Source organism: Myotis daubentonii, chromosome X (assembly GCF_963259705.1).
Source record: "Myotis daubentonii chromosome X, mMyoDau2.1, whole genome shotgun sequence".
Taxonomy (NCBI): Eukaryota; Metazoa; Chordata; class Mammalia; order Chiroptera; family Vespertilionidae; genus Myotis; species Myotis daubentonii.
Window position 1 is genome coordinate 128,989,575 of NC_081861.1, and position 12,281 is coordinate 129,001,855.

The following is a 12,281-nucleotide window of genomic DNA, read 5'->3' on the forward strand; positions in this document are numbered from 1 at the left end:
AGCCACATGCGGCCCTTTGGCCCCTTGAGTGTGGCTCTTCCACAAAATACTATGTGTGGACGCGCATGTACAGTGCGATTGAAACTTCGTGGCCCGTGCGCAGAAGTCGATATTTTGTAGAAAAATCACATTCAAGGGGCCAAAGAGCCACATGTGGCTCATGAGCCGCAGTTTGCTGACCACTGCCCTAGAGTAAACCTATGATCTGGGAATATTTTGAAAACTTGTGTGGCTGAGCTTTCTGCATATGTGTAGCCTTTTGCTGGGCATGTGGGTCAGACAGGGCTCTCTTATATCGGCCCTGGTTCATATTTCTGTACCTGAATCCAAAGGCAGATTCCCGCTCTGCAACACTACTCTCTTTCAGTGACTTTGAATACACCTTTCCTCTGAAATACACTCAATCTCTACATGGGTGGATCTGCTGTCATGGCTTTCATCTTTTACGGCTTTAGGTGGCTTCCCATCTCAGAGTAGAAGCTGAAGTCCTGATGACAGCCTCCAAGGCCCCACGTGATCTCCCTCATGAACTCTCTAACCTCCTTTACCACTACCCTCTCACTCATTCCATTGGTCCCCAAACATGCCAAGCACACTGCTACTTCAGGGCCTTTGCACGTGCTGTTTTCTCTGCTTAGTACTGTTCCCCCAGATATCTGCATGGCTCATTCCTTCACCCTCACTTTTTCTGTTCAAAGTTATCAGGCCTTCCCTTAACATCTGGTTTAGCATCATGACCTCCTGCCCCACTTTAATGCCCTTCCCTGCTTTATTTTTCTTTGCAGCACTCTTCATCCTCCATCACACTATTAATTTACTATTTAATTTATTGCCCATCTCCCTCACTCTATTGTAAACCCTATCAAGGCAGGGACATTGTTGTTCTCAGTCATACCTTTAGTGCTTGTACCTTGCCTGGCTCATAATAGGTGCTGAATTAACATGTATGAATGGATCTTCTCCCATTGGGAACCATCCTCCCAGTTGTTCCTGTTATCATGGCTCCAAGAAATTTGTCACCCAACTGCTTGTAACTGTTCTCCTGAGCAATATGCTCAGTCATTTGGCTCTTACACGTCTCTTCGCAGGGGCGGCGGTGGGGGGTGGGGTGGGGTGGCTAGCTGGTAATTTGTGACATTCCTCAGACTAATCAAATGTATTTTCTTATTTTAAATTATTGTTGTGATGTATTGGTAATATAGTCTATGGCCACTGAAACTGGGATTTCAGGCATTCCTTCTGAGGCTCAATTTTGTGCAAACTTTAAGGTCAGGAAATAGTGGTGGAGGAAGGGGACAGTTATTTTTTTTTTAAAGTGCATCTTGTACAAATTGAAATTTCAGTTAGTCATGGTAGGCTAGCTGCTAAAACAAATAACCCCCAAATGTCAGTGTATTAACATGATAAAAGTTTATCTATGTCTCATATACTATACAGATTGGCAGGGTCCCCATTCCATCTTGTAGTAAATGGAGAAAGAATATAGAACACTCCTGTGGAGGGTTTTATGAGCCAGGCCTGCAGGTGATGCACATCTCTCCTGCTTGCATCCCATTGGTCAGAAGGCCAATATATGTGGCACCTAGTTGCAAGGGAGGCTGTGAAAACAGTTACTAGTTATGTGCCCAGGTAGAAAAAGAAATAAAAATTGGTGAACACTGACTGGTGTCTGCCACATTCTTGCTTCTCCAAACATTTTTTCAGGTCACTCACCTTAGGTGGGCTGTTCTCACACTCATTTTAGAATGTTCCTGATATGTTGACAGAAGATGAAAGGCCAGCCATTGTGTACTTACGTGCTTATTGTTTGTTTCAAATTTAGATCATTTGCTTTAAACTGGATTAGAGATAACAAAAGAATATTCATAATACACTAGAGGCCGGGTGCACAAAAATTTGTGCACTCGGGAGGGAGAGGGGTCCCTCAGCCCGGCCTGTGCCCTCTCGCAGTCTGGGACCCCTCGGGAGATAACAACCTGCTGGCTTAGGCCTGCTCCCGGGTGGCAGAGGGCAGGCCCAATCCCTAGGTGCAGCCCCTGGTCGGGCTCAGAGCAGGGCCCATTGGGGAGTTGGGGCGCCACCCCCTGTCATGCACAGAGCAGGGTGATCTGGGAGGTTGTGATGCCACCCTCAGTCACGCTCAGGGTAGGGCCAATTGGGGGCTTGGGGCACCGTCCCCTGTCACACTCAAGGCAGGGTCTATGGGGAGGTTGCGATACCACCACCTGTCACGCACAGAGCAGGGCTAATCAGGGGGTTGGGGCACTTCCCCCTGTCACTCACAGAGCAGGGCCCACCAGGGGGGTTGGGGCTCTGTACCCTGTCACGCACAGAGCAGGGCCAATCAGGGGGTTGGGGCCCTGCCCCCTGTCACACACAGAGCAGGGTGGATCAGGGGGTTGGGGCGCCGCCCTCTATCACCCACAGAGCAGGGCTGATCAGGGGGTTGGGGCGCTGCCACTCTCACACTCAGGGCAGGGCCGATGGGGAGGTTATGGCTCTACCCCATCACACACAGAGCAGGGCCCATGGGGGGGGGGCGGGGTTGGGGCGCCGCACCCTGTCACACACAGATCAGGGCCGATCAGGGGGTTGGGGCGCTGCACCCTGTCACACACAGAGCCGCAGGGCAATCAGGGGGTTGGGGAGCTCCCCCCTATCAGGCACAGAGCAGGGCTGATCAGGGGGTTGGGGCACCTTCCCCTGTCACGAACAGAGCAGGGTGGATAGGGAGGTTGTGGCCCCGAACCCTGTCACACACAGAGCCGCAGGGCGATCAGGGGGTTTGGGCGCTGACCCCTGTCACGCTGATCCCGGTGCTGGGAGGCATATTACCCTTTTACTATATAGGGTAGAGACCTGGTGCACGGGTGGGGGCCGGCTGGTTTGCCCTGAAGGGTGTCCTGGATCAGGGTGGGGGTCCCTACTAGGGTGCCTGGCCAGCCTGGGTGAGGGGATGATGGCTGTTTGCAGCTGGTCACACAGCCTTCAGGGTGGGGGTCCCCACTGGGGTGCCTGGCCAGTCTGGGTGAGGGTCTGAGGGCTGTTTTCAGGCTGGGGGTGACTGAAGCTCCCAACCGCTCCTTTTTTTCTTTTTTATTCTGGGCCAGCTTTAGCTTTGAGGCTTGACTCCAGCTCTTAGGCCTCGGCTGCTGAAAGTAGGTTTCTGGCCTTTGCTTACAATGTTGTGATCCTGCTGGCTGAAGCCCGGCGGACTAAAGCAGGTTTCTGGGGTTTTGTTTAGCTTCTATATTTGTTGCATAGTTGCTTAGAGTTGCAGCTCAGAGGCCTGCAGTGGCAGGCGGGGAATGTTGGAGTCCTCCGTCACTGAAGCAAGCAAGCCTCATGTTAGTTTCAAGCTGCCTGGCTGCCGGCCGCCTTCTTGGCTAGCAGTTAATTTGCATATTGCCCTGATTAGCCAATGGGAAGGGTAGCGGTCATATGCTAATTACCATGTTTCTCTTTTATTAGATAGGATTAGAAAATGCTTCTGGTTTCCAAATTATGCTAAATATATTGTTCTAACCCCTAAGCCTCTAAGGTTGGTATGGCTCAGTGGTTGAGTGTCAATCTATGAACTAGGAGGTCACAGTTTGATTCCTGGACAGGGCACATGCCAGGTATGTGGTGCAGGAGGCACCAGTCAATGATTCTCTTGCTCATCATTGATGTTTCTATCTCCCTCTCCCTTCCTCTATGAACTCAATAAAAATATATGTATTTTTAAAAAGTAAAATAGCAGAAGTGATTGACTATAGAATGAAACCAAAAATTATTCTTTACATGGAAAAAATCAAGCTACTGACTTTTGTCTTTGATGCCTGCAGAAAGAAATCCATGAATGGAATTTTGAAGCCACTTCCATTATGGGAATAAGGTAAGAACATAAGATAAAATGTAATTATTTTTTTAATTCTTTATTAGTTAAGGTATTACAAATGTGTCCTCATCCCCCCCATTAACCCCTATCCCCCCCCCGACTCATGCTCTCATCCCCCTGTTGTCCATGTCCCTTGGTTTGGCTTATATGCATGCATACAAGTCCTTTGGTTGATCTCTTCCAGATAATGATTTTTTTATTACTTTAATGTTTCCACTTGTTTATAATGTGATATTCTAATTGTTAAGGGAATCAAAAATGTACTATTTTCTCTTTTGTTACCCTATCTGAGTTAATTCATAATGTATTGCTAGTAATGACTTCTTGGCTTGTTTTTTTTGGGGGGGGGGCATTTTAACTTGCATTTTTAAAAAATTTATACTTATTGTTGAAAGTATTGTAGCTATCCCCTTTTTGTTCCCCATTCACCCCCTCCACTCTGCTCCCGCTCCTTCTCCAGGCCTTCACTGCACTATGTCTGCCCATGAGTTATGCATATATGCATATAAGTTCTTTGGTTAATCTCTTTCTGCCCCCTCCTTCCCTCTGAAATTGTCAATCTATTGCATGCTTTAGTACCTTTTTTCTATGTAACAGATCAAACTCTCATCTCAAACTTTAAAAAAATAATGAAGTTATATCTATAGAAAGAGAAAGTATTTTTTCTTTGATCCAATACTGTGCAAGTTCTCAGGGCAACCCTCCCCCCCCCCCAACACCTCTACCCCCCAAACTAAAGCGGGGAGTTACTTGGTAATGACACTTGGCGGAGTTCTCCTGGACATTGTTATTAGTGAAGGGGTTGGGTTGGTGTTCTGAGGAGAGGTGTGGTGCTTGCTCTTTGGTTCAGGAGTGATGACCATTTGGGTCTAGACTTCAAGTCTCAAATTTTACAAATTTTCACAGCTATACTCTGAGTCTTACCCTGTCAGCACACCTGAGGGTGGGAGCAGGTCTGAAGCAGCTGAGTTCTAATCCCCCTCTTGCTGTTTGACCTTGGGAAAGTCACAGCCTATCTAGGTCTCAGCTTCTTCTAGATTCCACCAAATTAAGGGCTTACACCACACAGCTCTATATCCTTTCTCTGATTCTGAGTCCACAGGCCACTGAATGAATCACCTGTAGGATAAAGTTTACATCACTTTAAAGGGAGATAAATAACTTTTTTAAAAAGTAGGGTATTTTTGAAGCCTAGAAATTCCTATGTCATAATAAATTATTTTACAAATACCTTTCCGGTCTTATGAAATTTTAAATTCTTGAGGACAGAGACCATATTTTATCCCCTTTCCTGTTGCCCATATGAATATATAGTAAGTTCTTGATACATAATAAAGTCAGTTGATGAATATAAACTCAAACATAACCAAGATAAATGTCCCTACTATTTAAATCCATTAAAACAATGAGTCTTAAAATTTTGTAAAACGGAAGAAAAGCTGTTATTAGATTGTTCTCTAAATTTAGAAATTAATATAACATATATAAGAACATTCTTAATGTTTTAAATTTTTACAGCATATCCACATTTGATGAACAGTGTTGCTTTCTTTACGTCTATGATAACTCTAATGACTTTCAAATCTGCTTTTCCACCAAAGAGCACTGTAGTAGGTGAGTTATACCTGGTTGAAATATTTGCAATCTAATTATGGTGAATCATTTTAAAAGGGCCTTTGTTGTGAAAAATATTTATTTGCTCTACTGCCTTTCCTGAAATTTAACTTAAGGAAAATTATTTTTACAGCTTTATTGAGATATGATTCACATACCACATGAGTCAGACATTTAAAGTATGCAATTTAATGTTCTTTTTAGTATATTTACAGTTTTGCAATAATCACCACATCTACTTTTAGAATATTTTCATCACTCACAAAAGAAACTCAATATTTGACAGTCACTCCCCATTTTCCCTTCAACTCCAGCTCTATGCAACCATTAATCTACTTTCTGTCTCTATAGATTTGCTTATTTTTGACATTTCATATAAATAAAATACAATATGTGGTCTTTTGTGACTGGCTTCTTCCACTTAATATAAAATTTTCAAGTTCATCTGTGTTGTAGAATGTACCAGTACTTCATACTTTTCTGTGGCTGAAGAATATTCAATTGTATGGATAGACCACATTTAATTTATATGTTCATCAATTAAAGGCATTTGGGTTGTTTCCACTTTGGGGCTATTATTAATAATGCTGTTATGAACATTTGCATGTAAGTTTTTGTGTGGACATGTTTCATTTCTCTTGGAGCCAAATTTTAATTCGTTTGAGTCTTACAGTAACTCTAAAAAAAGTTTATAATTAGTCAAATCACTTGTATGCAAATAAACTATCCAAATCTAGGAAGTGACTTATATGGCTCAGTAGGATTTTTGAAAAAGATTTATGCATAATAGTTGATATTAAGTTTAATCTGTGTCAGCAGAATGATGAGGCCACCTTGTGCATTTCTTCTTACATCTCCCCTGTAAAAGACCTTATTTCCAACCATTAACTAGAGTGTCTACAACTTGAGAGTTGATGGTCCCACTGTCCTTAATAATGATTAAATCATCCCTGGAACACTGTCACGGGAATGGACTTAAAGAGTAGTCCAGGGACACTTTTGAAGAATTATCTGTTAGTGGAGTGACTCACAAACAAGTCCTGGGGGAAACATTGAGGGAACAAGGAGTAAAAATTTAATAGGGACATAGTAAAATTATGTACTTTTTCTAATGGGCTGTTATATAAAAAGGGGATTAATTCTAAGGAATCTGTGGATGAGACCCACATAAAAGAAGTCTTAGTTCAATATAAGTGAAGCATTTCTCATTGAATTTTTCAAAGAATGAGGTGCCTTATGTAGTAATGACTTCTCTATCACTAGAGTGTTTAAGCATCAATTGGCTAACCAGTTGGTGGGGATACTGGATAGAAGGGATTCAAGTATCATATCAGTATTTGAACTAGATTAGATAACCATTAAAGTATCATGTTAAATCAAGGAGTGGATTGATTGTTCCATGAACTTATAAAAGCTTGTTTTATATTTTATTGTAGTTTAATGTAAGATGGCTAAAGTAAAGTTAGGGAATAAAAGTGATCATAATTAGCAGCATCTTTGTGACATTTACTGTTGTAGATTCTGTTTTTTGGTCAAAGAGATGATAACAAATGAAGTGGACAATACAGTGGAGCTGGAGGAAGACATTGATGAGGACACCTTAGAGGTGAGTCACAGAAGACCTAGAACATGGAAAAAGTTATTTATTGTATCTTTGATGCTTAAAGAAAATACTGCATTTTTTGTGAAAAAATTTTATATGTATATTTAAAAATACTCATTTATGAACGAGCTAACCATCACTATCCATGGCTTTCAGAGATTAAGTTTAATGCATCTCCATAGAAAAACTCTCAGCCAGGATGTTTAAGAAAACTTTGGCATAGACTAGACTAAAATTTTCTGTTATACACAATCTCTGGAAAAGTTTTTTTCTAAGCCAGTTAATCATGTTTGTGAGATTACAAGAAAAATAGTTGACCAACTAGAAGCAGACTTTTTCATTTATGCCTACAATGACTTTAGTTATAGCTACTTGCATATAATATATTAAATATAACGATTTTAAAGTCATTTTTAAGAAAATAGGATCATCATAAGCTCTTTTGAACAGCACAGTTGTAGTACACCATTACACATATATTTAAATCTTGCTCAATTATTCAGATTTTCCATTAATTCAGGTTCTCCCAATGATTACTATTTAATGGAATTTTATTATACTTTCAAATTACACTGAAATTAATTCCTTGAAGCTGCTTTCAGAAAAATATCAAAGGGGTAATTTTAATAATTGAGTCAGGTATTTGAATTCTTAGCTTAGAATCAATGTTTATTGTAGGAATGAACTAAGGGATGTACTTTGAAGGTAACAGATGTGGGACAGAGAAAGGTGTGTAATAGAAACCTTTTATGGAGCAGGTTGATGGTGTCTGGTTTAATCAGACAGTAATGGGGACTCATTAGTAACCTTAATTGTCATGAGCACCCCTAGAAGTAGATGGGAAGAGACATGCATGCACGCTGTTCTCTGTACTTCCATAAGTTGGCACAGTAGAGCATAGGAAGCAATAGAAATAATCTGTTGTTGCTTCTGCTTTACATAAGTATTGCTCAGCATAGAGTTCCATTTGTTTTAATCCTCAAGAAGAATCAACTAGAACAGCGGTCACCAACCTTTTGGACTTCACAGACCACCAGTGGTCAGCAGACCACTGGTTGGCGACCGCTGAACTAGAATGCAGCTGTGTACCAACTTTTGATGATAAATTTTGGGGAACAAAATAGCAGTCCTAATTATAGGTCAATTTGTACAGTATATGTAATGCTGGATTTATACATCCGAAAGAGGGGAGGAGGCCCAGCATATGTACTTTGTATTAAGACAAATTTAATTTTATTGACCTTCCCATTCTTTCTGGGCTATAGAAAGGTTTGTTTTCTAATAAGCTAATAAGGGATCATGCAGGAAAACACCTATTTGGGGTAGTTAACATGCTAAGAACCATTTTTAAATTGCAGCATTAAAATGGGGAGTAATCTCCAAAGGGTGAGCCAGCTAAGTTTCAGATGAGCCATATTTTTTAATTTCTTGGATTCTATTTCATAAAATCATGTTATGAATATATGGGTAACTGAGAATTCTACCCCTTTAAAATAAGTATTTAATTAAAAGAACATAACCTAAGAAATGTGACTTGCTTGGTACTGAACATTATTCATAAGTTTTTATTTTTTAAAATATATTTTTATTGATTTCAGAGAGGAAGGGAGAGGGAGAGAGAGATAGAAACACCAATGATGAGAAAGAATCATTGATCAGCTGCCTCCTGCAAGCCCCCTACTGAGGATCAAACCCTGACCAGGAGTGGAACCATGATTTCCTGGCTCATGGATCAAAGCTCAGCCACTGAGCCACACCAGCTGGGCTTCAGAAGTTTTTAAAAATTGCAGTACAATGTTTGGGCTGTTATGGGGCTTCTCCACAAGTGGTGTGCTTTTTAATCTTACTTTTCCTTCTTTAGTATGACTATGACCTTGATATGAATGGTAATCGAGTTGTGCTGGGAAAAGGCTCATACGGGATCGTGTATTCTGGGAGAGACCTGAGTAATAAACTACGGATAGCCATCAAAGAAATCCCAGAGAAAGATTTCAGGCAAGTGGGGCAGACCTTCCACATTTCTTCAGTCATCACCTCCACAACTAAATCCCGTGTCCACCACCAATGGTGCAAAGGATTTAAGGATAAGAACATCATGTCATCAAAAAATTTGCAATTCTCTAGTAATAAGGGTGATTTACTTTTGTTCTCTGCATATTATAAATAGATTGAGAGGAACCAAGAGGCATGGGGATTGCAGTCATACTTTAAAAGAAAATTAGTTTTATTTCCACCCATCAACTAAGTCTACAGTTTTATATTTTTACAGAATATGAAATGTGGTAAAAATTTAGCTTTTTGCAATACAGACTTATTTTATGCCCTGCCTTTCAACCCCACACATAGATTTAGGGTGTTGTTTTGTTTTTGTTTTTTTCATCACCAGTAATACTAACTCATTTCTTTTTTTATAACTTTTTAAAAAATCTTTATTGTTAAAAGTATTACATAGGTCCTCATTCCCCCCCCCACCTCATTAACCTCTTCCAGCCTAACTCATTTCTTCACATTTTTGAGTCTAATTAAATGATTATTCCTTTTAAAATTTCTTTCCCACCTAATTCTAAATAAGTACATTGCAGTGTTGACTATGAAGTGTTTTGGGGGGGAGGGGGATTGCTGCATGTACTGTCTCCTTCAACTGATTGCTATAGTTGTTTCAGCTTTTCATTGCTGATAGCTATCCCTGGGATTCAGAGGTAGAAGGGACCTTAGAGACTGTTTGGTCCCATTTCCTAAATTTACAGCCTGAACTTATGATATTTGGCACTTTCTCTGTGCCAGATTCTGGGTTGACACTGGAGACTAAAAGGTTACTAGGATACTGTCCTTATCCCAGGGTTCTCCCAGTTTGGTAGGGAATACAGAAAGCTGCCTGGAAGCTAGAGTGGCAAGTGTTATAAAAAAGGGTACACAGAGAGTTTGTAGAGCATAGGAAAGGAATGAATTACTTTTCCTGGGTGATTTGTGGCAGGTTTAAGAAAATAAATCATCTTTGAGGGATGACTAGGAGTTTGCTTGGTAGAAAAGGAGGCCAGAGCATTCTATGCTGAGGGAAGAACAGTGCTGTTAAGCACGGTGTATTCAGAGAACAACAAATTGTCTGTTGTTGTGACTTGAATATAGAAAGTGGGACAGTAAAGGGTTCTTGAGATGAGGCAAAAATTTTAAAAGATGTAGTCTGACCTGAGTTTGAAGGTTCTTTTGTGCCATGTTAAGCAATATGGACTTTATGTGAACTTTGTGAAGGAAAATTAAATGATGAGATGTATGTTTTAGAAAGAGGGAGCATGGTGACTAGGAATAAAATAGACTTAATAGGCCAAAAGCTGGGACAGGGCCGTCCATTAGGTGGCTTCTGCTATAGTCTAGAGCAGGGGTCCTCAAACTACGGCCCGCGGGCCACATGGGGCCCGCCGAAAACATTTATCTGGTCCGCTGGGTGTTTTTGCTGCCACTGTGTGCATAGGAATTTGTTCATAGTTTTTTTAAAAAAAACTATAGTCCGGCCCTCCAACAGTCTGAGGGACAGTGAACTGGCCCCCTGTTTAGAAAGTTTGAGGACCCCTGGTCTAGAGTGAGTCTGCAGAATGAGACTAGAATGCTGGGGACAGAACCTTCTAGAACACCACCTTTCATAGGGGCTGGTGAGAGAGGCCAAGGATGGCTAAAGAGTTCAGGCCCTAACACACTAGTGATCATAACAACCGCAGCCATTTAATGAGTACCTACCACACAGCAGGGACTCCAATGAGTGTCTGAGAAATTTGTCCCACTTTGGTCCCCAGCAGCCCTGTGTGGCTGGTATTATTACCCCTAATTTACAAATGGGAAGCTGATTAGGCTCATGGGATCCGAGGGAGAAAAAGTTTCCAGAAAGAAGTGATGACCAATAGGGCAGGTACTGGTGATATAATGTGGACCCTAAGCCCCTGGGATTTGGCAGGTGACACTGGCTTTGTTTTTCCTACTAGGAACTCCCGGTCTCTTCATGATGAAATAGCCCTGCACAAGAACCTCAAGCACCGCAATGTCGTTCAGTACCTGGGCTCTGTTTCTGAAAATGGCTTCATTAAGATATTCATGGAGCAGGTGCCTGGGGGTGAGTAGTCACTGGTCTTCTGGTCTCACACTCTGAAAATCACTGATGGGATATAATATGCATATCATTATCCATCCTGCCATTTAAAGAATGACAGACCTCTCGGATGTGGAAAAGCATTTATTTCTCAGAGGAGTTGGATGCAACTTTCCATTGTCACAAACAGTCCATTTCTGGTTTCTAAATTCAATCATCAAATATTCATTGAGGGTCTACTGAGTGATGGAGACAGAGATGAGTAAAGCGTAGTCTCCAGTCTTAAGGCCTTCACAATCTAGGAGTTTAAAGGTGGTTTAAACAAGGCAGGACAGAGGTTTATTAAAATAACGTTGTAAAATAACATGTTGACAGTGAAATCAACACCAGTGCTTTATCTACAAAATCCCCAAAAGCAGCAGTATGGTGTAAGACTATGAGTTCCTTGTGTCTGGAGGCAGATCGTCTAATTTGAATTGGTCTGTCTGCAAGTTGTGTGACCTCAGGCAAATTCTTTTCTTCTCTGTGCCCTCAGTTTTCTGATCGACTAAATGAAATATAAATTGTAGTAATAACAATTACTACAATAATTGGTGTGTAAATGTAAAACACACACACACACACACACACACACACACACACACACACACTAAAACCTGTAAAAAAATTTGTGAGTTTACTTGAGCCAAACTGTTGACAGTTGCCAGGAAGCAGAATCTCAACGTATTGAGATAGTGCTCCAGAGAATGGCAGTTTTTCACCTTGTTTTAATATATTTTGTTGATTTCTGAGAGGAAGGGAGAAGGAGAGATAGAAACATGAATGATGAGAGAGAATCATTGATTGGCTGCCTCCTGCATGCCTCCTAGGGAATCAAGCCTTCAACATAACATAGGCATGTGCTCTTGACCAAAATAGAACCTGAGACCCCTCAGTCCGCAGACCAATGCTCTATCCACTGAGCCAAACTGGCTAGGGCTCACCTTGTTTTATACATTACAGTCAAAGGAGGAGACATAAGTGGGTTACATAAAATCCATTGGTGATAGATTAGGGAGGTGGGAGAAAGCAAAGCAGGGAAACCTCTGGGATTGGATAAATAGTAA

At 41.3% G+C, this 12,281-nt stretch overlaps 1 protein-coding gene across 1 annotated transcript in view; it reads left to right on the top strand.

Moving 5' to 3' along the window:
- The window catches only part of MAP3K15 (mitogen-activated protein kinase kinase kinase 15), an 81,468-nt gene that overhangs the window by 38,445 nt on the left and 30,742 nt on the right, over positions 1-12,281 (top strand). Inside the window, exons 12-16 of the mRNA XM_059679779.1 lie at positions 3,828-3,877; positions 5,399-5,494; positions 7,013-7,100; positions 8,959-9,092; positions 11,072-11,199. Coding sequence (XP_059535762.1) covers positions 3,828-3,877; positions 5,399-5,494; positions 7,013-7,100; positions 8,959-9,092; positions 11,072-11,199 — 496 coding nt within the window. The remainder of the gene's footprint in view (positions 1-3,827; positions 3,878-5,398; positions 5,495-7,012; positions 7,101-8,958; positions 9,093-11,071; positions 11,200-12,281) is intronic.